General features: G+C 35.4%; 2 protein-coding genes, 1 long non-coding RNA gene and 1 pseudogene across 5 annotated transcripts; 3 read left to right on the top strand and 1 right to left on the bottom strand.

Annotated features, from left to right (window-relative positions):
• The first annotated feature begins 2,114 nt into the window (after nucleotides 1-2,114).
• Nucleotides 2,115-8,124, top strand: LOC137740763 (disease resistance protein At4g27190-like). Its single transcript, XM_088699680.1, has 4 exons — nucleotides 2,115-4,774; nucleotides 5,534-6,103; nucleotides 6,290-7,099; nucleotides 7,286-8,124. Exons 1-4 carry the CDS (start codon nucleotides 2,840-2,842, stop codon nucleotides 7,475-7,477), a joined length of 3,507 nt encoding a protein of 1,168 aa, XP_088555806.1. The 5' UTR covers nucleotides 2,115-2,839; the 3' UTR covers nucleotides 7,478-8,124.
• Nucleotides 2,148-2,837, top strand: LOC148694487 (putative disease resistance protein At5g43740). The gene has a single exon (XM_088700715.1). The coding sequence runs from the start codon at nucleotides 2,148-2,150 to the stop codon at nucleotides 2,835-2,837; it is 690 nt and encodes a 229-aa protein (XP_088556841.1).
• Nucleotides 8,125-8,732: 608 nt separating the features above from the next.
• LOC137739782 (uncharacterized) lies at nucleotides 8,733-14,215 on the bottom strand. 3 transcript variants are annotated; one of them, XR_015966340.1, is made up of 7 exons: nucleotides 13,981-14,215; nucleotides 13,578-13,777; nucleotides 11,301-11,563; nucleotides 11,045-11,183; nucleotides 10,682-10,768; nucleotides 9,873-10,398; nucleotides 8,733-9,617 (listed from the first exon to the last, which is right to left on the bottom strand). It is a non-coding gene; the product is annotated as an uncharacterized LOC137739782 (long non-coding RNA). The 3 variants fall into 3 exon arrangements; XR_015966338.1 differs by lacking the exon at nucleotides 11,045-11,183 and having other exon boundaries at nucleotides 13,981-14,212; XR_015966339.1 differs by lacking the exon at nucleotides 11,045-11,183 and having other exon boundaries at nucleotides 10,247-10,398; nucleotides 13,981-14,206.
• Nucleotides 14,216-15,868: 1,653 nt separating this feature from the next.
• On the top strand, nucleotides 15,869-17,334 carry LOC148694486 (uncharacterized; annotated as a pseudogene).
• Nucleotides 17,335-23,587: the final 6,253 nt, after the last annotated feature.

Below are 23,587 nucleotides of genomic sequence, written 5' to 3'. Positions count from 1 at the left end.
ATCGGATTGCATGTTGGAAGTTGGGTTGGGTCGCCGGTCGAATAGGGGGGTCGAGGTTCCATTCTTTTCTCTTCCTTCCTTTCCCTCATTTTTTCTCATCCTGATTGCCTTGTTTCCCTCTCATTTCTCTCCTTTCTCTCATTTTCTTCCCATCATTGCCACACATATGACACCACAAATTAGTGCAACAAATATGGAGCCTTCCAAATTTATGATCAAATGACCATTTTGCCCTTAACTTTGTTCGTTTATAACTCTTTTGTTATAACTCCAAGTTACATTTCGTTTGCGCCCACGCGTTCGTATCAACGAGTACTATCCAAATATAAATAAAGTGACAAAACATATAGGAATTATATACGTCCTCAAAAAATCCATTTAATTCATTAAGGGCGTTTTCGTCCTTTTACTTATTAAAAAAAATTATACGCCACAAATATAAAGGCGTCAAAACTAAGAATACAAAATACGTAATTTTAAATAGTGAAATTCGGGGCCGGGATTTCACAGTTGATGTCATTATCACTACTACCACCATTGCCACTCTCCACGTCATCACCTTCACCACCATTGCCACCACAACCTCTACCATCTTTGTCATCATCACCATCGCAACCTCTCAATCAATGTTGTTGATATTGTTCCTCTCTAGCATTGTTACCACAACAACCTTCTGCCGCGACTACCATCACCATCATTCCTACTACCAGTCTACCATTACCCTTTTCCCACTCAATTATTGTCACCATCCAATGGGTGTGTCCCCATCACTACTACAACCAACCTAACCACCATTGCTTCTAGCACAACTTTTGCCATAACCACCGTCTCACCAGCACTGCCATTATTCTTATACATTACAAAGATATTACTATCAAACACAAAATTATTGGCTTTTGACATTATCTATAGCGTAATGCTTGGGAGACCAAATTTAAAAATAAAAAAAAAAAAATTGTAAACCAAATGATGTGGATGTGATAATTGGAATTCAACTCAAGCGTTGATTAACATGCTAATTTTCTATTTGTGACACATCATTCGATTTGCAAATTTGATCTCCCTAACATTACCCTTATCTATACGTATCTGAATACTATACATGTTTCAATATTTTCTTTTAAAAAAAGATCATTATAAAATTCAACTAACATATACATTATCTAAACATAAAAATGCAAAAGGGAATTGTTATTAGTACTCCAAAAATCTCATTTTACATCCCAAAGTTTCTATATTGGAAAAGAAAAATACACTTGTGAAGAATATAGAATGAGATTTTTGGAGTGCCAATAACACTTCCCAAATATTACTTAAACACACAAACTCAGACGCCAACAACTCCACTTTTCTTCCTCCTCGCAACTTTTTCACCTTGTTTTTCCTCCATCTTCCTTCGTCTAGGACCAATCATCATGGCTGCCATTATCATACTTTTAAGTAAAAAAATTGAATTCTCTTCAAGATGAACAAACTCAAACGCTTGGCAGCCTCCTTGCTCTGCTCGACCTTTCCATCTCTGATCCTGATTTCGCGGTTGATGGCCTCAGATTTATTTCATAAACTAGAGGTCGTCATGAGCCTCTGGAACTTGTCGAGCCTTAGTAGAGTTGACTCAGTCAGCTCGCGAGAATCGGGGGTCAACTCCATCGTACCATCTAGCTCAGTAGCTATGTGGTATAGTGTTCAACGAGCCTTGGTGGTCTTCAACGAGCCTTAGCAGAGTGCTCATGCACTGGCTTTAAGCGTGCAGATATGTTGTTTGTTAAAATGTCTCAGTGAAATTCAAAGCAAATTCTATATGTTTTCTTTGTTTTTAAGATTTGAAAACAGTTGCTTAAGTTCCGTACCAAGCAAGTTTATTTTAGTATAATAATTGTATATGAAAACTTGTCCATCATCTCGACTTCTTGCAAGTGTGGTATAACCTTCTTTTTGCTTTTATTTTTGTTTCATTTGTATACTGCTATGTTTTTCTTCGATCACGAGCTAAGGTATGACCCATTGTTTCATTTGTTTCATTTTTTAAATTTCATCTGCTTTGAAAGAAAAAAAATGATTCCTTTCTCGTATCCTTAAATTTTTGTTTGGATTCATATATATTCAACATATAGAAGAAGTAGACGAATTGGTAAGCTGAAGGTGCCATGGCGATAAAGATAATCGCCGCAATTATTCCTACAATAATTAACTACACAATTAGACCACTTGGACGCCAAGTGAGTTATGTCATTTTCTACAAAAGCAACCTTAAAGATCTAAGGAGTACATTGAAGAATTTTGATGCTGTCAAACAAAGGATGAACCATGCGGTTGAACAAGTCGAAGGAAAAGTTAATCAAAAAGTGGAAGCTGATGTCCGGAGCTGGCAGACAGAAACGGATGTGATCTCTCGAGAGGCAGAAGCATTATTGGATGATGAAGGCTGTGCAAAGACAAAGTGTCTCTATTTATGTCCTAACCTGATATCCTATCATCAGCTCAGCAGAAAATCAACTAAATTGGTCAGAAAGATTGAAGAACATGAAAATAAAAAAGAGTTTGCCAGTATCTCTTACAATGCTGCTGTGGAAGACATATCTGCCATAGCCTCCGACGAGTACATGGCCTTTGAATCAAGGACTTCAATGGTGAAGGATATCATTACGCAATTGAAAAAACCTGATATCAACAAGATTGGTGTGTACGGATTAGGGGGCGTTGGGAAGACAACACTTGCCAAAGAGGTTTACAGAGAAGCTATGGAAGAGAAGTTATTTGATGATGTGGTTATAATTCTAAACGTAAAAAAAAAAAAGACAATGAAACAATTCAGAAAGCAATTACCAAAAAGTTGAGGATGGATGTTGATGAATCTGTGGATATGGGAACAAGGGCGAATCTCCTACGGGCCAGGATAAAAGAGGGGAAGGCTCTTGTCATTTTAGACGATGTTTTGGAAAGAATTGACTTTGAGGCCGTGGGACTCGTTGGTGTGCCGAACTGTAAGTTATTGTTGACATCTAGAGAAAGACAAGTTTTATTCCATGATATGCGTACACAAAAAAATTTTGAAATTGGATTTTTAAAAGAAAACGAAAGTTGGAGTTTGTTTGAGAGGTTGGCAGGTAATGTCGTTAAAGACAACCGTATACTGAAAGAAGCAACCCAGCTAGCAAAGAAATGTGGAGGTTTGCCGGTTTTGGTTGTTGTAGTTGCAAGTGCTTTAAGGGAAAGTAGTTTGGAGGAATGGAAAGATGCGTTGAGAAGTTTCAAAAGATTTGACAAGAAAGAAATGAATGAAAAAGCATTCTTGGCTCTAAAGTGGAGTTACGAACAATTGGAGGATCAAGAGCTTAAGCAGTTGTTCTTGCTTTGCGGGAGTTGCAGCAATTATCTAAGTGACTTGTTAAAGTATAGTATGGGTTTGGGTTTGATAAAAAATGTTGAGACAATGGAAGATGCACGGAATTCATTGAATAGAATGGTTAAAAAACTAAAAAATTATTGCCTATTGCTGGACAGTTATGATGATGACTCTGTTACAATGCATGAGCTTGTACGAGATGTTGCTGTCCGGATTGCATCTGATGATCAAGGGGCCTTTTCAAGAGCATATGGAGATGAGGTGAAAGAATGGCCAACTGAGGATTTATTTGAAAGTTACACTGCCATCTCCTTGAGGTTTTGCAAGATCCCCAGGCTTCCTGAAGTACCTTGGGAATGCCCAGAATTAAAATTGTTGGTCTTTGTGAATGATGATATTGGCAACTCCCAGGAAATCCCAAGCAAATTTTTTGAAGAGATGAAAGAACTCAAAGGGTTGGATGTAACTGCATTCAGTATTGAGTCATTACCTCCATCTCTTCAATCCCTAAAGCATCTCCAGACATTGTGTTTAGATCAATGTGAGTTGGAAGACATAACTCTTGTTGGACGGCTAACGAACTTGAAAATTCTTAGCCTGATATACTCCAAGGTTAAAGAGTTGCCCAAAGAAATAGGGCAATTGACTAAGCTACAATTATTGGATTTGACATGTTGCTCTGAACTTGTTCTGATCTCACCTGATGTTATATCAAGCTTGACAAGACTAGAAGAGTTGAGGATGGGAATAAAAAGCTTCAAGCAATGGGAGGGTGTTGGTCACACTAGTGGAGGAAGTAATGCTACTGTTTCAGAGCTGAAGCACTTGGTTGAACTAACTGCATTAGACATACATGTTCCAGATTCTAACCTTCTTCCAGCCAACTTGTTCTCTGATAAGTTAGAAAGATACACCATACTTATCGGTGATTGTTGGGCATATCCTGACATCCATCCAACCTCCTCTAACATGCTAAAACTCAAGCTTACAAGGAGAAATCAGTTCGACCGAGGTATAAAGTTGTTGGTAAAGAAATGTGAGCAATTGTACTTGGATGGGATGGAGATTGTGAATATTATTTCCTATCTATTTGACAGTGAAGCTGTTAATCAACTGAAGCATTTCCATGTCCAAAACAACGACAAAGTTAAATATGTCATTAACTCCGTCAGTTGGAGTTATTCTCATAATGCCTTCTCCAACCTGGAATCTCTAGCTCTTGAAGACCTTGTGAGTTTGGAAAGTGTATGTTATGGGCAACTCATAGGCGAGCCTTTCCCAAAGTTAAAATCTTTGAGACTCCGGAATCTACCAAAGCTTATTGGTTTCTCTTCCAAAGGCAAGCAATTAACGATTGCTACAGAAGCTGACGAAATCGTTACGGTGGATGAAGTTGGTGGACCATCGAGACTGTTCAATAATGGGGAGGTACTTTCTTAGTTATTTTTTCTAGCAAAATGGTTGCATGATTCTTTCTCCAAATAGCTTTCTTCTTCGAATTTCGACATATAATTCTTTTTTTTTTCTTTCAATAAGAAAAAGGATATAAATGCTTAAGATTTATTTTTTTTCCAATAAGCAAACACCATTTAAATGATATATTATGTTATTCGGTTATGATAGTAAAAACAAATTCCAAAATTGGTCGTCCCCTATTGTTTGAAGGAGCAATTAAATTGAAGGGCGAGGCTTTTGGGTTTGATTTATGGATCTAAAGTGTGAAGGAGATGCAATTGATATTGCTGCTGTTGTGTTTGGGGAAGTGAGAGAGAGAGAGAGAGAGAGAGGAGGAAGATGAGCGGCTTCTTTTTCTTACTTGAGTTTGTGGATGGGTGTTAAGCAATGAGACATGCTATAAAAAGGTCACACTTATTTTGTGTGCATAAAATTTGAACTTAGTCATAAACATCAGAATAATCAACCACTTGCTTTCACAACAATATGTTTTGGTATCAATTAAAATAATTTAAATTTTGATTAAATTGACATAATTTTGGCCCTATATTTCTTCTTGTTCCTTGCTAATTAATGAAATGACAAAGACATACAGCTGTCTAGTAGCCTAGTAGCTTACTTTTTTAATATGTAACCTTTAATTTCTATCTAAATATTTTGAGCATGTATGGCTAACAGCAATGCAAACTGTAATTTCCTAAAATAACATAAATTTTGTTCTGTACTATGCAGGCTACGATGCCCAACTTAACAACCCTGATTGTGCATCAATGTGATAGTTTAAGATCCTTGTTTTCAAGTTCCATGGCTAAATCTCTCGGGCAACTAAAACATCTCAAGATATCCAAATGTCAGGCACTACAAGCAGTATATGACACATCATCTACCACTCAATTGAACCGTTTTGAGTGCCCAAATCTACATTTAGTTGAGATAGACTCGTGTGACAGTTTGAAAAATGTCTTTCCCTCTTCAATGGCCAAAGAGCTTAAGCAGCTAAGCAAGTTGAATGTTGAGAATTGTGGTTTAATGGAGGAAATTGTCACGAATGAAGAAGGACCACAAGCGATGTACAAGGAGTTTAGGTTCCCTAAAGTAACCTATATGATGTTTAATAATCTACCCCAACTTCAGAGTTTTTATCCAGCACTGCATGTTTCTAATTGGCCATCACTCAACGTATTAAATTTCATGAAATGTGGTGGTGTGGAAATTTTTGCTGCCGAATTTTCAACATATCAAGACAAACTTGAGTTGGGCCACTCGACACCAATGAAACAGCCTTTCTTTTTAATTGAGAAGGTAACCATACTTGTACACAATTCTTTTGATATTCAAAATTTTATGTGATTTTACATACCAGTTAAAGTGTTAAACATACACCATCAACTAAATACATTTATTAAATTTTTAATATTAAAATTATTATGTGGTGTCCAGTTTTTCAAAATATTTTAAAGCATGCCGTTACCGTTGATAATATTTCAGGGCAAGTCATTTCTCGACTTAGAATACTTGACGTTGGACGCGAACACGGAGATTTGGTATGAACCGTATGGTCCACTCCTGGGGGAGTGGTTGAGGAAACTCAAATCAATTGAGTTTGCTTCTTCACATCCCAAGTCAGATGTTTTCTTTGAAAATTTACAGAACATTGAAGATCTTCGTGTGCTCTCTGCTCCTTGGAAAGAATTAATTGTCCACGACCACCAAGGAAGTAGTAGAGGGGAAATACATGAAGTTGAGACCCTCCCATATGTAAAGCTTTTGTGGCTGATCGATATGCCAGAGTTGATACATCTAGGAAAGGAAAACTTCCATCCAGGGGACCCTGTTTTTACAAACTTGGAAGTTCTATGCGTGCACAAATGTGGCAGATTAGAGAATCTAGCTTCAACTTTGATATCCTTTCAGAATCTAACCATTTTGAATATATGGAGTTGTCACGGACTGCAATACTTAATACCTTATTCTGTGGCGAAGAATTTGCAGCAACTCGAGAAGTTGGTAGTTGAGTACTGTCAAAGAATGGTAGAAATAGTAGCGAGCAACGGAGATGATCCAGAAAATGAGATTACTTTCAGTTGCTTGCAACATCTTGAACTTTCTGATCTACCAAGTCTGCAAGGCTTTTGCACGGGAAATTGCATTTTCAAAGTCCCACCCTTAGAAACTTTTATTGTCAAGGACTGCCACCTGATCGAGTTAACGATTTCTCCTGATGGGTTACTCCAAAGTGATCCAACACTAGAAATAGCAAAAGAAACTGATGATGAGGAGAATGATCGTGATCAAACCGTAAGTTCTTCATTCACTAATTAAGCATCTGTTAATTTCACTCTCCAATTTTCAGCTTTTTCTGAATCTTGAACCGTCAAATTTAATAGTCTGATTTATTCATCTTATTCATAGTTGTTCAGTCAGATTTCATATTGAACAGTTTGTGTTTATATGTAATCGTCAATGAAATATATATTTCTACAGGAGCAGCGGATGATTGTGGATTCAAATGTAGATGTTACATTTGCAAGACTCTCTGCCAAAAAGGAATCCTCATTTTTTTTGTGGTGTGTTAAGGTTTTCCAATTGTGTGCGATAGCGTGTTTGTGTGTTATTTTCCTCTTCCTTTTAAAGGAAGAAATTTCAGCTTGGAGAGCAGACTGGAAGGCACTCTGATCTGTTGGACCACACTATGCATTCCCCACAAATCACATTGGTGTGTTCATATTTTTAGATGCAGACCACTATTTGTCATATTCCAAGAACAGGATGAGCACCACTCTAATCATCAGCAACCGCTTATCGGATTTAAGCTTTCAAGCTTCCGCCTTGTGTGATTTCTGTTGGCCATATTATGTTTGTGTATGATTGCTTGGACCCTTTTGGCTTTGGGGTTATTGAGGATGCACGCTATCTTGGCTTCGGCGTTATTGTGGTTGCTACTTTCAGTATACTTATTTCCAATATTTCTTGTTTACTTGCTCTAACTATTCTCTATTCGCCCCTCAATGGTCTGTGCCCAGCCTTGCTTCCGTGGCCGATCGCATCTTGTTTGATATAAGCCCGCAAGCTGCGGCCTCAATGGAGAGCTATCCTAGAAACTTGTGCAATTTGGGAAGTCATGTATGCCTGTATTGACTTGTGTGTTTCGTCATAAGGGTGTGTTTTGTATTTGGAACTTTGTTCGCTACATTTTCGGTTTTGGTGTTTGGGAAATAATGCTTGTGTGATTTCTGAATTGGTTTTTGGGATGCACCTCAATTTCCATATTTTCTTCACACTCTCTACTAAACTTAATGAAATACTCATTTTATTTCTTCCCATGTTTTGCCTCTTTTTTTTCTTTTTTTCTTTCTTGTATTTTGCTTCTGTGATACGCAAAAAATATCATTTCCAAAAAAAATATCATTTCCAACCATCTTCTTAAGAGCATCTCATATACATTGAGCTTCTAACTAGAATTTAAAGAGGACTAGTAGTTACTGTGGCTTTAGCCTGTGCATTGCCGCAAGAATGTCAAATGAATTCTAAATATTGTTTGTGTTAAAATAATGGACTAAACCAGAAATATGCATAAAAGCTCACTGAATATTCAATTCGATGCAAATAGATTCATTTCAAATAAGAACCAACCCAAAAATGCACTTAAAAGCTCATTGAATTACCAAATTTGAATAATTTGGGCAATTAGAAAAATCAATTATTTTGGTTATAAATATTCAATTTTATTCATTTTAAATAAGAACCAAACCAAAAATGCTACACAAAGTCACTAAATAACAAAATTTCAACAATTTGAGCAATTGGTTGGATCCTCAAAATAAATCAAAGAGCAATAATTCAGAGAAAGACTATGTGGAGGAAAATACCATCAGCAGCCATGCCAAAAACAGAGAGATTTCTTCGGCTCTACGATAACAATCAACATCAATAATCAAACCTCATCGTAGACCATTTTAAATGAAACGAAGAGAGTTGTCTTACACAGTTACATGCATGGAGCCCATGCCAAATCTATATCTATGAATTCTGCAAAACATCACACAACCATCCTCTCAGAAGACAACAAACAAAACAATACGGAGACAGACTTGAACCAAGAACATAAAGATGAGACCTTTTAAAGTCTACCAAGGACAAATACACATTTGTGGCTAAATCCCTTAAGATTTGGTGCAACATATTGACCTCGCTCAAAATTCCCTTTAAGGGAAAATTCCATCAAAATAGGCGAACTCAGGAAGCTTCATTACCTGGATCTTGGTGAGAATTCCTTAAACCCTTCAATCGCTTTTGAGCTTGGTTTTGTAACCATCATCGGAGTTGTGCAGCAGATTCGATTTGCAAGTTTCAATGTGAACAATAACAATCTAACAGGGTATTTGCCAAAGTGCTTGAGGAATTGTTCGGCATTGTCTAGAGTCCGGTTTGATGGGAACCAATTTACTGGGAACATTATAAATGCATTTGCTGTTAATCCCAGTCTTGAATTCATTGCTTTTAATGACAACCGGTTTGTTGGTACACTCTCACCACAGTGGGAAAATGCATAAGCATTATACATATGTGTATGGGTTGAATAAAATTTCAGGTCCAATCCCACCTGAGCTCGGACAAATGACAGAACAGTAGCTTCTAAAGTTGAGCCAGAACCACTTGACTGGAGAAATACCGGCACACATTGATAACTTACTCCTGGGTTACAACTTGGACCTTAGCAGCAATTCTCTCTCCAGAGTGATACCTTCAGACTTGGAACAGCTCACAATTTTATAGGTTCTCAATGTCTCACACAACCATCTCTCAGGGGAAATCCCTACAACAGTTATAAAAATGGTGAGTGTATCCACCTATGACTTTTCTTATAACAACTTGACAGGTCCAATCCCAAATTGTGTCATTTTCCTAGAGAATATTCCAATTGCTCAAAATCTTAAGTCCAACTACATTTCTCAACGCCCAAATGTCCACATATGAGAAACCAAAACAGAGCCTTAAAAGGGGGGGAGAAGAAAGAAAAAAAACGGAAGAAAGGTACTGTTCGACTCCTACAGTGTCAGTAATGGTTTACCTTTTGTTTTGGCAAAAGTTTCCCAGGTGGCCATAGAAAACAAAGGAATATGTCATTGGCAGTCAGACGTTTATGCTAAGAATACAATAGTAACTCTTAAATCGGTTACAGAAAAAATAAAAATATAAAAAAATAAAAAAAACAGCATCATCAACAGCCTTTTTACATACACTAACATTTTAGTCAACCAATTTACATGATAGGAACCGTAAATTGGCAGCACAACAAAAGGGGATCAACAAAAATCTTGACAGTTACCTGAAACTACCATTCCACTTGTTTTCAATTGTGAAGCACTATACATGTATTCACTAGCAAATGCTCATATACATGATCTAACCTATCAAAAAACATTGTTAAGAGGAATGACGTACATGCTTCTATCCTGGCAGTTTAGTTTCAGGAAGCGAACAACTGCACAATGGGACCGTCTATGTCTTCAGTTGAATGTGAGTTGAAAAGACTATTCGCAGTAGCTTAAACCAACTCGGTCCCTTTCGTTTTACATTCCTTCACTAATTCCTCCCTAAATACCATAAAAATAAAAAACAAAAAATAAAAAAAATCAGAATTTCCCCCACTGAACAAAAACCCATCAGCATAGCGTGAAAAATTCAATATTTCACTTAAAGACTGCCATTTCACTGATGGGATTAATCCAAATAAAATCCCAATTTCCAAAAGTAAATTTTCAATTAATCTCTCAAAAGCAATCATTTCAAAAAGCCCAGAAGTACACAAAAATATTACCAAAAAATAGAGATATATTGAATAAGTAAAGAAAAATAACTTAGAGACCACGAGATTACCCAGATCGACTTGAATTTGCTGCTGCCGGGTCTCCATTGCTGCTTTCCTGCAGTTGTTTTTCATCCTCTCCATTCGACAGTCCAGGTCTGCAACCCCAAAAACATGCAGAAACGATTAGCTTCACGGTCGGATTATCAAATCATGCTGTGACAGGACCGACATACACGCAAGTAAAAAATTCATCAATTTGTTTTTTCTGAATCCATAATTCAGATTCGAGTTCGAATCCAACGGAAAAAAAAAATACATAAATCCATTAAAATTTTTGCCCAGATGAAAAAAGAAATAAGGGATGAGTTAGAAGCTTTTAGCAGAGAGTTCACCTCAACAGGGAAAAATTTAAATGGAAATTGAAACTTTACTTGCTTAACGGCAGCAGAACTTGAACGATCTAGAGGTTTTTCGGTTTTGGTATTCCGGGGATTTCACGACCGGCTTCACTGGAATCCAAATTTTATCACTGACTTCACATAAAATCCCTAAAATCCCAAATTCCAATCCCTAAAACAAACCATAATTTCAACAACCACAAACACGCAAAATCCAAATTAAATCTGCATGTCATTTCAGATTTTAATGATAACCCACCAACCCAATACACACAAAAGAGTAAATTACCTGAAATCACGGCTGCTCTAGAAGTTTCGAACGACATGCAGATTGTGCGACGGTGCGAAGGCAAACGGCGACGGAGAGAGAGAGAGAGAAGTGGGTTCCGCTGTTTGAGGATTAATGGCGAACAGGTGGTGAGCGCTCTGACGCCGGCAGATTGGGAGGCGTGGAGGTCCCTCAGAGCTCGCAGCGAGTTGAGGGAATTGAGTTTGAACATGATCTTCTTTGCTCTAAGGCGGACTTCAGTGAGACGAAGCAGTAGTGGAGTCCTGACAATGGAAGGAATGGATGAGATTTTGTAGAATCAGATCACCGCGTGGACAGCATGGGCAATTTCGTAATTTCATCGTACCAGGTACGAATTAGAAGGGTTGATTACACTTATTTCCTGACGTTTATTAAGTTTTCACAAAATTTCTCACATTTGAAACATTATACTAACATCTCTTCAGATTTTAATTTTCTTTCATACAACCCCTCAGTCAGCATTTTGTTTATAAATTTACTAATTTTGAGAGCTTGACAAAAATAGATTCTTATGCAAGTTATCTCACATTGGACTCAGGGTGTAGAAAAGAGATGAATTTTGAGCATCACGAGTTACATTCTTTCTTCTCCTTTGTCGTTCGTCTCACTCTCACGAGCTAAGGTATGTCTTTTGTTTCATTATTTAATTTCAATCACATTTTATTTTTGTCTTTCCATTTTTCATTTTATTTTGTTGCATAAATTTCTAGATCTTTTCCATGTTTTTGGCTTCGTTTATGTTCAACAGATATATAAGTAACTGAAAGTGGCGTCGAGATTCCTACCTTTCCCAAGGTCATCTATTGAAATCCTAAAATCCCTAAAAAAAAAAATCTATCAACTAAAAACCCATCAACATTGAAACATTGATGTTGAAAGCGGGCTTACGAAACTTTTCATGAAAGGGGGTATGTTCGTTCTATTCATGGAAATGGATTTCTTCCAACAAAATGGACTTCTTCTAAAACATTGATGTTTTGGATTCGATACACAGAAATATTGGGATCATTTTTTTTTTTTTTCCAGACAGCTTTTCTCCATTTTTTCTCTGTTAACCAAAGAACCAAAAACATACTAGCAATGGGTTACTAGTTGTTTCATATTACACCTTTACTTTATGTCTATTTATCTTTTTTTGTCTATATATTTGGAATATATACAATTAATTAATAACCATGAAAATTGTCATTCTTCCTATATACACATACATGGTGCATTATATACAGGTTCTGATGCCCATCTTAACAACCTTGATGGTTTTAGATTCTTGTTCCATGGCTAGACGTCTTGACAACTCAAACATCTTGAGGTATCCAAATGTCAGAAAATGGAAGAGATTGTAGCAAACAAAGAATATAGTGACGCAAATACGGATAACAGGTTTTGCAAGCTAAAACATCTACAACTGCAATATCTCCTGCTAGATTCAACTCATGAAGTTATATTTATTGAACTTCTGTCTTTGAAGCTGTTGCATCTAGACGATTGTCTTAAACCAAGGGCATTCATATTTGATGGTAAGAGTGAAAGTATTACAAAACACAAAGAAACTGAAGAGAAGGGGCGGAAGGAGAATCTTGAGACTTCTGTACAATATTTTCTTTTCGATGAAAGGTATATTATTCATGCATTTCTCTTTCTTTATGGCAAGATTGAATATTTTCTTTATTCATGCATTTCCCAGCCACCCGAATCTGTCTTGACACCTTGGAGATATGGCAATGCCAGTCATCACTATCTCCCACCCCAACGCCACCATCACCACTACCAACACTACTCTAGGGACAAACACAATCGCCACCCCCATTGTTACTATCTTAAAATTTATATTACAAAAGCTTTACTACCAAACACAAATTTTCTAGTTTTTGACATTTTAGATATGGGTACTAGACACGTTTTCAATGAGCCTTGGTAGTCTTCAACGAGCGAATTGTTCTTCATTTCATTTTCTGCAGGGCTCAAAGTGTGCAGCTATGATGTTTGTTAAAATGTCTCAGTGAAATTCAAAGCAAGTTATACATGTTTGCATGTTTCTAAGCTCAATACCAAGCAAGTTTTTGGATTATAAAAATTGTTTTCAGAAAGTCGTTCATCATCTTTTTAGTCTTTGTTTGATGATCAAGAAACATCCGTTTCATAGCATAATTTCTACTTTGCAAGTGCTGTATAACCCGACTTTTTCTTCTGCTAGGCAGTTGTGTCCAGAAGTAGCTTAGAAAAAAAAGCAAAAGCAAAGCAAAAAGAGTTGCATACTTCTCTGTTTCTCTTCAGTTCCTCTTGCTCCCTCCATAGATCCTGCGGAAGGCACCAACACCAAGACCACCCCTCAAGTAGATTTTCCTTGCCATGGATGCAGATCTAATGTAGTACCAAACAGGCTCATATGCTGCAAGCTCCTTGAACTTATTCAAAACTCCCATCTTTACTATTAACTTAACTGAACCCTTAAATCCCTAAAAAGTTAGGAATTATGTGAAATTAGAAACTGGGCATCTATTGAAATCCTAAAATCCCTTAAAAAAAAATCTATCAACTAAAAACCCATCAACATTGATTCTCAAATCTAAAATCACAATATCAGAATTCAGAAACAATCTTATAAATTAATTTACAAGAAAAGGAAAATAAGAAAAAGAACAAGTGAATAAGGACTTACAGTTGCCGGAGGAAGGACGGAAGGCAGGTGGAGGGCGGAGCCGGGATGCAGGCAGCGTAGACTAGAGGGAGGAGCCGCCTAGTTGTACTGATGAGACTGGTGCAGACGAGGGAAACCAACGACAAAACAGAATATAACCAAACGTTCCTCTTTATGGGCCGTTCATCTTCTCTGTTCTGGCTTAAAAAGAAATCAAAGAGGAGCGACAGATTCTTGACGGAATTTGCTATTTAGGTTAGGATTTTAAAACGATTTAAATTCTTAAAGAACGAGGATCCGGATTCTTTTTGTGGGAATCTTGAGAATTATTAAATCATCTTTATTTATCGTATATTGTACGGCAATCAGTTTTTGTCAAGTATTATTTATATTTAATTTTAAATAAAAATATTTTAAAAAAATTCTGACTGCATGTACAATGAACGGATACGATTTGATAATCTTCAGGATCCTCATAAAGAGGATCCGGAGTGGTTCCTCATTCATTCTTAAAAATACGGGAATAATTAATTAAGGTTTTAAAGAAATTTATAATATTCATGGTGTATTAAATTAAGAATTGATTTTAAAGAATTTTAAAAATTGAGGAATTCGAAGGGATTTGAGACATTTCGTAGTGCTTTTAAAAAAAAAAAAAAGTTTATAACATTTAAGGTGTATTTGGACAAATCTTCCAAACCTCACTAGATTCAGCTTAGGAAGTTACATTGAATTTCTTTCTTTGGAGTATTTGGATCTAGACGATTGTACTAAACTGGAGACATTCATCTTTGATGCTAAGAGTGAAAACATTACAATCAACAAAGAAAAAAGAGAGATTGACTCGGAGAATTTTGAGCTCTTAGATGAAAAGGTGAAGGTCCACTTGTTTTCTTTTAGAGGTTTTTGAACTATAATCTTTGAAGAAGGTTAAAATTCAATAAAAATATGGTGTTAGATTGGATATTGATTTTAGTCCTCTAACGTGTACTTAATTCAAATTTATATTATATTTTTGTTTTAATATTTAATAGATATCTTATTTAATTTCATTACATTAAAATTAAAATTATTTTTTTGTACATATTTTAATTCATTATATTTATTTTACTTCCTCTAATTAGTGTATCTAAGCGTTCGTATCATAATATATTTTACTAAATTAGTGTACCGAAATGTTTGTACCTAAATATATTGTAGTGAATGAGTAGCACATAAGAAAATATGCAAAAATATGAGTGTACCTAAAAATTCCCTACTTAAATATATGATAATGAACTAGTGTACCGAAATATCGGTACTTAAATATATTATAATAAACTAGTATACTGAAATGTTCATACCTAAACATATTATACTAATCTAGTGTACCAAAATGTTCGTACCTAAATATATTGTAATGAATTAGTGGCACATAAGAAAATATACAAAAACATGTGTACCAAATCTTTACGAAAATATTTACTTATATAAAATACTTACCATAATGAGAATTAAAATTTATAATATCTTCATAAAATTTAATTTATAAACACCATAAAATTATAACTAAAAAAGATAGACATTTAATATGCTGGCATTAAATAGAGTCTGGGGACTACAATCAATTTTTAATCTTGTATAAGATATTTTTCTAAACTTCATCTTATTTAAGGATTAAAATCTAGTTTTCTATTTCCAACTTATGCAGAAGTCCTAATTTTATGAAAAAAAAAAGGGTTTGTCCACAAGTTCTAAAATGAATATGTGACAGGTAGGATTTTCTAGCTTGGAGAGATTTTACATATGGGACTTACCTAAGGTGAAGATAATATTCCACAATCAACTTGATCCAGACTCTTTTGGCAAGATCAGAATTATAGATGTTTGTAGATGCCACAATCTAATTAATATCTTTGGGCCAAGTATCATGGGAAGATTGAATGATCTAGAGACATTACAAATAGATCAATGTCAATTAGTAAAAGTGGTATATGACACATCATTTACCACTCAGTTGAACGGTTTTGAATGCCCAAATCTAAATTCAGTTGAGGTCGAAGCATGTGAGAGGAAAAATGTCTTCCCCGCCTCAGTTGCCAAAGATCTTATGCAGCTAAGCAAGTTGAAGGTTGAGAGTTGTGGTTTAATGGAGGAAATTTGTTGCAAGGGAAGATGGAAGAAACAACATGAGTTCGGGTTCCCTAAAGTAACATCTATGAGATTTCATCATATGCCCCCAACTTTGGAGTTTCTATCCAAGGCTACATGTTTCTAATTGGCTATCACTCAACCAATTGATCTTCATTGAATGCGGTAGCGTGGAGATTTTCTTCTAAATTTTCAACATATCACAACAAACTTGAGTAGGGGCACTCAATGGCAATGAAACCACCTTTCTTTTTAATTGAGAGGGTAAGCATACTTATACACAATCTTTTTGTTATCAAAATTTTATGTGCTTTTTACATACTAGTTTTCTTTGTAAAAGTAAATAGCTTTATTAAATTATTAATATTAAAGTTATTATGTGGTGTCTAGTTTTTCAAAATATTTTAAAGCATGCCATTACCGTTGTTAATCTTTTAGGGTAAGTCATTCCTCAACTTGGTATGAACCGTATGGTCCACTCCCAGCAGAGTTGTTGAGAAAACAAGAAGGAATTTGTTGAGAAAACGTTTGACATCACATTCCAAGTGAGATGTTTTCTTTGAGAATTTAGAGAATCATGAAACGCTTTATGGATTTCAGCTCCTTGTAAAGAATTAGGATTTGCCGGAGCTGATGCATATAAAGAATTTAGAGAATCCACGACCACCAAGGAAGTAGTAGGGGCGAAATACATCGTCCCACATGTAAAGGATTTGTGGCTCATTGATATGCCAAAGCTGATTCATCCCAACCCGGGGGCCCTGTTTTTCCAAACTTGGAAGTTCTAAAGCTGAAAAGCTGCGGCAGATTAGAAAATCTAACTTCAACTTTAATATCCTTACGGAATCTAACACTTTGACTATATTGGATTATCACGGACTGCAATACTTAATAACTTATTCTGTGGCTAAGAATTTGCAGCAACTCAAGAATATGGAAGTTAAGTCGTGTGAAAGAATGGTAGAAATAGTGGCAAGCAACGAAGATGATTCAGAAACTGAGATTAGTTTTAGTTGCCTACAACATTTTGAACGTTCTAATCTTCCAACTCTGTAAGGCTTTCTGCACAGGAAATTGCATTGTCAAAGTCCCGTCCTTAACTTTGATTGTCGAGGATTGCCAGCCGATCAAGTTAAGGATTTCTCCTGATGGGTTACTCCAAAGTGATCCAAGACAAAAAGACTACAAATAGCAGAGACATTGGGGAAAGAACAAGAAGAAGATGATGATGACAACGATGCATGATTAAGGTGGCAATGCTATAAGCCTTGCTTCCGTGGCCGATCTCAACTTGTTTGATATAAGTCTGCAAGATGCGGCCTCAATTGAAAAGCCATTCCAGAAATCCATATTCCAAGTCATGTTATGCTTCCGTTGACTTGTTATTGTTTCGTCGTAAAAGTGTGATTTGTATTTGGAGCTTTGTTCACTACATTTTCGGTTTTGGTGTTTGGGAAATAATGCTTATGTGATATCTGTATACATTGATGCATCTTTTAACTAAATTGTTAATTCTCTGGATGTGTGTATGTGTGCATATTTCATTCATAACATGCTGGCTTAAACTGTTTAAATGATTTTGGGTCTCAGTTTATGTGAATTGGTTTTGGTATGAACCTCAACTTCCACAATTTTATTTAAACTCTCAACTAAACTTAATGAAATACTCATTTTATTTCTTCCCATGACTGTGATACATGAAAATATCATTTTTCAATCATCTTCTTTAAGAGCATCTCCAATAGGCTCCCTAAATGAGTTCCTAACTAGAATTTAGAGAGGTTTAAAAAAAATCAACTCCAATCATGCTCCCTATCTACCTCCTAAATGTAGGGAATGAGAAAGGAGCTCCTAGTGACTCTCTACAATTAATGGTAATTGTTCTAAATAAATAATTAATTTATATTGGCTAATTATTGACTCATAGTCCTTACGACTCTCTAAAGTACAAAGCATCGTTAGAATACAAGTTTCTTAGAGAGCTCCCAAATCAACTTTTTCATAATTTTAGCTAAAACCTTACTATAAAATATGGAACATGATATACCATGCTATATTAACACGAGAACATCAAGTTTCTCTGTGATCCCCAATGTCCCCAAATTCTAAAAATACACCACTGATGTTTCAGTTTTGGTAGCCACTATCTTGCCACCTCATATCAAATCCTTGTCATCCATACTTTAATCAATTCATTTGACCCATGATCTCCATTTCCTCCGTAATGAAAAAATTATTTCAAACAGAAGGAAGGGTGGATGGGGGGGGTTTAATAGAAACAAAAAAACCTAAGGCAAAAGAGAAAAGAAGTTGAAATAATTTTCAGACATCTTTTTCTCTTTGAGTGCATGTCTTTATTCATTATTGACATTTGAATTGAATAAAGCAAAGTGAATCACAATATAAATAAACAAAGGTATACAAAATGAGGAAAAAAGTGTGCATAAAACACTTTTCTTTTAAATTTTCATAAGATGCTAAATTAAACGACTAGAAATATCTAGTGTAGTCATAGAGTACTTATCCAATACGTTGCCCTAACATTGTTGCTTCATAGTTTCCCTGACCTTATCTAGAAAATAAAGAGTTTTTTTTTCTATTAAACCTTATTATAAAACAAAAAAATTGTTTTTAGCAAACAAGGCAAAAAGAGGATAGATGATAATCTCAAACTAATCAGAAACGGAGGAGGGGAGATGCTAGAAATGACTGCCAGGCGAAACTTGTGCTATATAAGGGAATTGGTCGAGATAAGTTTGCTGAATAGTTTTCAACAAATGACACAACCACCTTATGGCAAGTGCATCACACTTATTTGAATCTCATCATTGGGTTTCAAAGGAAAAGAAGGTGATGATTGAACAATGTGTGCATACGAATATTTCCATTAGTATACAAGTGGGTTTATTAGAAGCGCAAAGTGGAGGAATTGGAAATATTGGTTGCATCCCAAGGATATGTATAATGCCGAACAACAATTGCGTGCTCATCTAATCGAGCGTATGATGCGGAAATGCTCAAAGAGAATTTTGATGATGAGAAAAAGAAACAAGTCATTTTATTTCAAGATGGAGAATGAATTAAGGCGGAATACTTATAAATTTCTTTTGGACGGATGCTAAGTCAAGATGTGGTTATAACCATTTTGGGGAGGTGCTTGTGTTTGATACTACATTCAATATCAATGCGGACAAGATGATATTTTCTTCTTTGTTAAGGGTGAATAACCATGATCAAACCACGGTATTGGGTTGTGCATTCCTGAAAAATAAAAAATCGAGAGCTTTGAGTGATTGTTTGAAGAATTCCTTAAAGCTATGTTGGGTGAGCCGATGAATCTTGGCTTAGGTTTCTGCATTTTGGAAGCACACTTTTTCTGTCAGAATGTTGAGCAGTTAACATGCATAGTGTTCTTATTCCTTTTTCAAGCGGTATGTTCATAGAAAGTAGTCTTTGATTGAATTCATCATTCGTTTTAATCGATCCCTTGGACGCCAACATCAGAAAGACCATAATGATGAAAACTGTGTCCTTCTTATGTTGTTTTGCACCCCGATGGATGCTCAAATGGCCAAATTGCACACCAGGTTTATGTTTGAAAGGCTTTAAGTGGAGGAATTGAAGAGTATAACTTGTTTCTTAAGGGAGAAGTCAGCGGATGGGAATGAGGAAGTGTATGAAGTACTTGAGAAAGCTGCATAGGTGACAAAAACAAAGAAGATGATGATTGATACGGTCTTAGATATTGCTAAATTTAGCTGCAAGGAGATGGAATTTCACAGAATTCCTTGTCGGTACATATTGGTCTATTTGAGAATGAAACAAATAGAGTTGCTGCCTCAATCTTACATATTAAAAAGGTGGCTTCAACCACCGAATCCAGTATTATTTTGGATAGTGAAGGCAAAGATACGACACTTCTATAGTGTCCAAAAGAGCTCTGGTTTTTTTTTTTTTTTTTTTTTTTTTTAAAGTTTCAGATCTGATTGACAAGGTGTTGATGTCGGAGGAAGGTAGCCGTGGTCAAAAAAGAAAAGAAAGTAAATAGGGAGGTAGGAGTTCTCAAAGAGAGAGGTTAACTATCCAGTTCAAGTTAAAAGAAAAGAGGAGTCGAAAACAAGTCGAAAAGGGAAACAAAGTCAACATTGAAGATGGACCGGGGACAAGCAGAATTGTCCATTACTAAATATAAGGTACGCACACGAAAGTAATTGCTGCTCATGCTTTACCTCACAATATCTTAAGGGTAGTAATATTTAAAACAAGTTTATTGTTTTGTAATTGTCCATGTCTTGTCCTAACGATACTGAAGAAAAAACACATGCCACACTAAGTATGAAATCTCGTCCCCAAATTTCAATATTTAATTTTTTGTATTTCGTAATTATGCAAATTTATTTTCGTTAATTTAGAGCTTTAATTAAGTAGTTACAAAGTTTGAATTTTCGTAAATAGTCATTAAAAATCCATACATCTTTCACGGTTACTCTTAGTATTTTCTGATAGAGCTTAATTCCACGAACGCGGAAAACCATTCACGAAACAGAGTTGTAATGAAGAAATTATAAACGAGTAAAGTTGGAGGGTAATATAGTAATTTCAAATGGAGGAATTTCTAGAAGGGAACTGCTGCTGCTGCTTCTTCCCAGCGTGCACAGCAGTGTTGTTGTCTTCACTCTCTTCATCGTGTATCACAAAGTATGTAGGCAATCTAGCAGGGCTAGAGGCAACTGAATCCTTTCTTTGGTGATGCTCTTATTCGTGGTTCGTGCAACAGTTTGTCAGAACAAAATGATGATTCAGAATTCGTTAATTTCGCTAAGTATGATCCTAATCGAATTCCTTTATATTATTTGCATACATTGCCAACAGTTTTGTTTTTCCTTTCAATGGAAGAAATATCATCCTGGAGAGCAGACTGGAAGTCTCACTGGTCTGTTGGACCACATAATACATTCCCTAGAAATCACATTGGTGTGTCCAAATTTTCGAATGGAGACAACTACGCTACTTGGAGTCGTGCTGTGACTACTAGTCGTAATTCCAAGAACAAAATAGGCACCACTATAATCGTCAGCAACCGCCTTATCGGATGAAAGCTTGCAAGCTTCTGCCTCAAGGGAGAAGCCTTGGTTGTGTGATTTTTGTTGGCAAGGTGTCGAGACACTAGAAGTTGTACAATTTTTGGAAAGTCACTAGTTACTTGGAAAACTAAGAAAATACAATAGTATAGCGATCTTCAGCAAAAGCAAAATATCGATCTCTAAAACAATTCCTTTTAGCTAGACAAAGAGGTGTATGTCCATTTGGGCATTCATCATCACTCCTATAAATGACGTGTTAGTAAAAATTAGCTTTAGTAGTAAAAATTAATTTCAGTATTCGTTCGCACCATCACTTAATATTAATGACATTATCTATTAAAGATTGTGATGTCATCACTGAATGCTGGTGTTCTAATGAATGACCACTTTAAAACAATATATAGCTATTTAGAATATTTTAAAAGATTTAGACCAATTTGGAATTATTCTAAAAGTTGAATAGTTATTTGTACTTAATCCTTTTGTTTTTTTTGTTCAATTTTTGTACTTAATCCTTTAGTGTGTGTTTGTTTACCTTCAATATACTTCACTGGACCGGGCTAACAGTTAGTCCGTTCCCATGTTTGTTGCACTGGACTACGTGCACTTGTCATGTTTTTCATGGGAATCCTCATCTGTACATGTGGACTCTTGATGGTGCCTACTATGTGAGCATCTTGCCGCAACCACAATTTAGCATAGTTGATTTAAAATGGAATTCTCCTCCTAAAGGATGAAGAGTTGTGTTGCTGCGCTGCTGTTGCAGTTTTTCCTGAATCGAGTGAATATAGCTCGGATGATTGAGGCGGTTAGTAATTTTCCACAGTTTATTGTAAAAAAATTGTAGAATGTACAATTAAGCAATTTACCTTGTTCTGCTGTGTACTGTGTTAATTTAGTATTGGGATGCTCCATTTGTTCTAGTTGGATCATCCAATTGTTTGATTAAATTGGAGGCCTTTGTCTCTCTCATTTGTTTTTCCTTTCCCAGGAATAGCACTAGTGCTCACGGAATCGAATGACTGACTTGCTTCGTTGTGAAGGAAGACATATTTTAATTGCTTAGTTGTATATAGAAATGGTTTTGCTGGATGGTGGGACAACCGGGTGTTACATTTGTTTCTTAATTTTCTGTTTTCCTCTGAACAAAAATATTGGGTCTAAAATATTTTAGTTTGCAACTTAGTCAAGCATTATGCTAAATAATTCATTATTTTTATTCTGCTTAATTAAAGCTAAGCCTCGTTCAATTTTGTCTCAAAAGTTAGTTTAATCCGAAATAGTCCGATGCAGCAAACACATATTTATTTTATAATGTTAGGTTTGAAATTCTTTTTTGTAAGGTTGAATGTTAGGAAGGACTTACATGTGAACATCGGGGTGTTATGAATGAGGATCCTCTTTGTAAAAATTTCGGATATCTTCCAATCACATTCATTTATCATATGTTGTACGATCAGAAATCATTATAAATTTTTTTATTTAAAATTAAATATAAACAGTATTTGAAAAAAATTAATCACATAATATACAATAAACAAATATAATTGAAAGATTTTTAAAATCCTCCTAAAGAAAATCCGAAAAGAATTTTCATTCGGATTTTATAGTGATTCAATTTCAAATGTTTCAATGACGTTTGCGTGTGTGATCATGGAAGAGGCAATGGGGTCAATGGTCCCATATCAATTAAAATACTGACAACCGACATTAAATTACTAACAACCAACATTAAATTGCTAGGCTGGAGATATGTGGTTCTGCTTAATTCGTGCATGCAGATTTTTCGATTGAGTTTGACAGCACAAATGGACTTAACAGTCAACTTTTATTCTTCCACGCCATATTAGAGAAAAGCTTCAATTATGGATAAGTACTCAAATTAGTAAGAGAAACCTCCAAACCAGCTTTAATTTCTATAGAGGAACCGGTGCACGTATTTCCAGTCTAAATTTAGAACAAATATTGGTAAAAATTACAAAGGCTTAACTATAGTAATAGTCTTTCAATTATACTTTTATTTTTGTTTGGATAAATTGTTGACTTAATTTCTGAGTTAACATCTGAGTAAAAATTAGGTTTTGAAATTATTTTTTTGATAAAACAAGATGAATTAACAAAACATTGATCAAGTGTATCACATACAAATTATAAATTATGCAACTTAAATTGAAGAAAATTTGAATAAAATAGCTTCGCATCCAATATTGGAGATGTAATTGGAAGATTTTAATTAGTTTGAGGACTGATTTGGGACATCCATTTTGTGTTTGATAAACAATTTTTGGACATCTAGTAAAACTGAAGTGTTAAATTTTAGCAGTACAGAGTTGAAAAGAAAAAAAAAAAAAAAAAAAAAAGGCCTGTTTAGGAAGCAAAATATTGTATTTGCATATGGTTTAAAATCCTAGTAG

This window comes from Pyrus communis, chromosome 9 (assembly GCF_041283825.1).
Source record: "Pyrus communis isolate YQ-2024b chromosome 9, ASM4128382v1, whole genome shotgun sequence".
In the NCBI taxonomy this organism is placed as follows: domain Eukaryota; kingdom Viridiplantae; phylum Streptophyta; class Magnoliopsida; order Rosales; family Rosaceae; genus Pyrus; species Pyrus communis.
This window is presented reverse-complemented; position numbering and strand designations above follow the sequence as displayed.

Coding starts and splice junctions, on each gene's coding strand:
- LOC148694487 (XM_088700715.1), top strand. CDS start 2,148: ATGGCGATAAAGATAATCGCCGCAATTATTCCTACAATAATTAACTAC.
- LOC137740763 (XM_088699680.1), top strand. CDS start 2,840: ATGGATGTTGATGAATCTGTGGATATGGGAACAAGGGCGAATCTCCTA. Junction 6,104..6,289: donor CTTTCTTTTTAATTGAGAAG/GTAACCATACTT, acceptor ATAATATTTCAG/GGCAAGTCATTTCTCGACTT. Junction 7,100..7,285: donor AGAATGATCGTGATCAAACC/GTAAGTTCTTCA, acceptor ATATTTCTACAG/GAGCAGCGGATGATTGTGGA.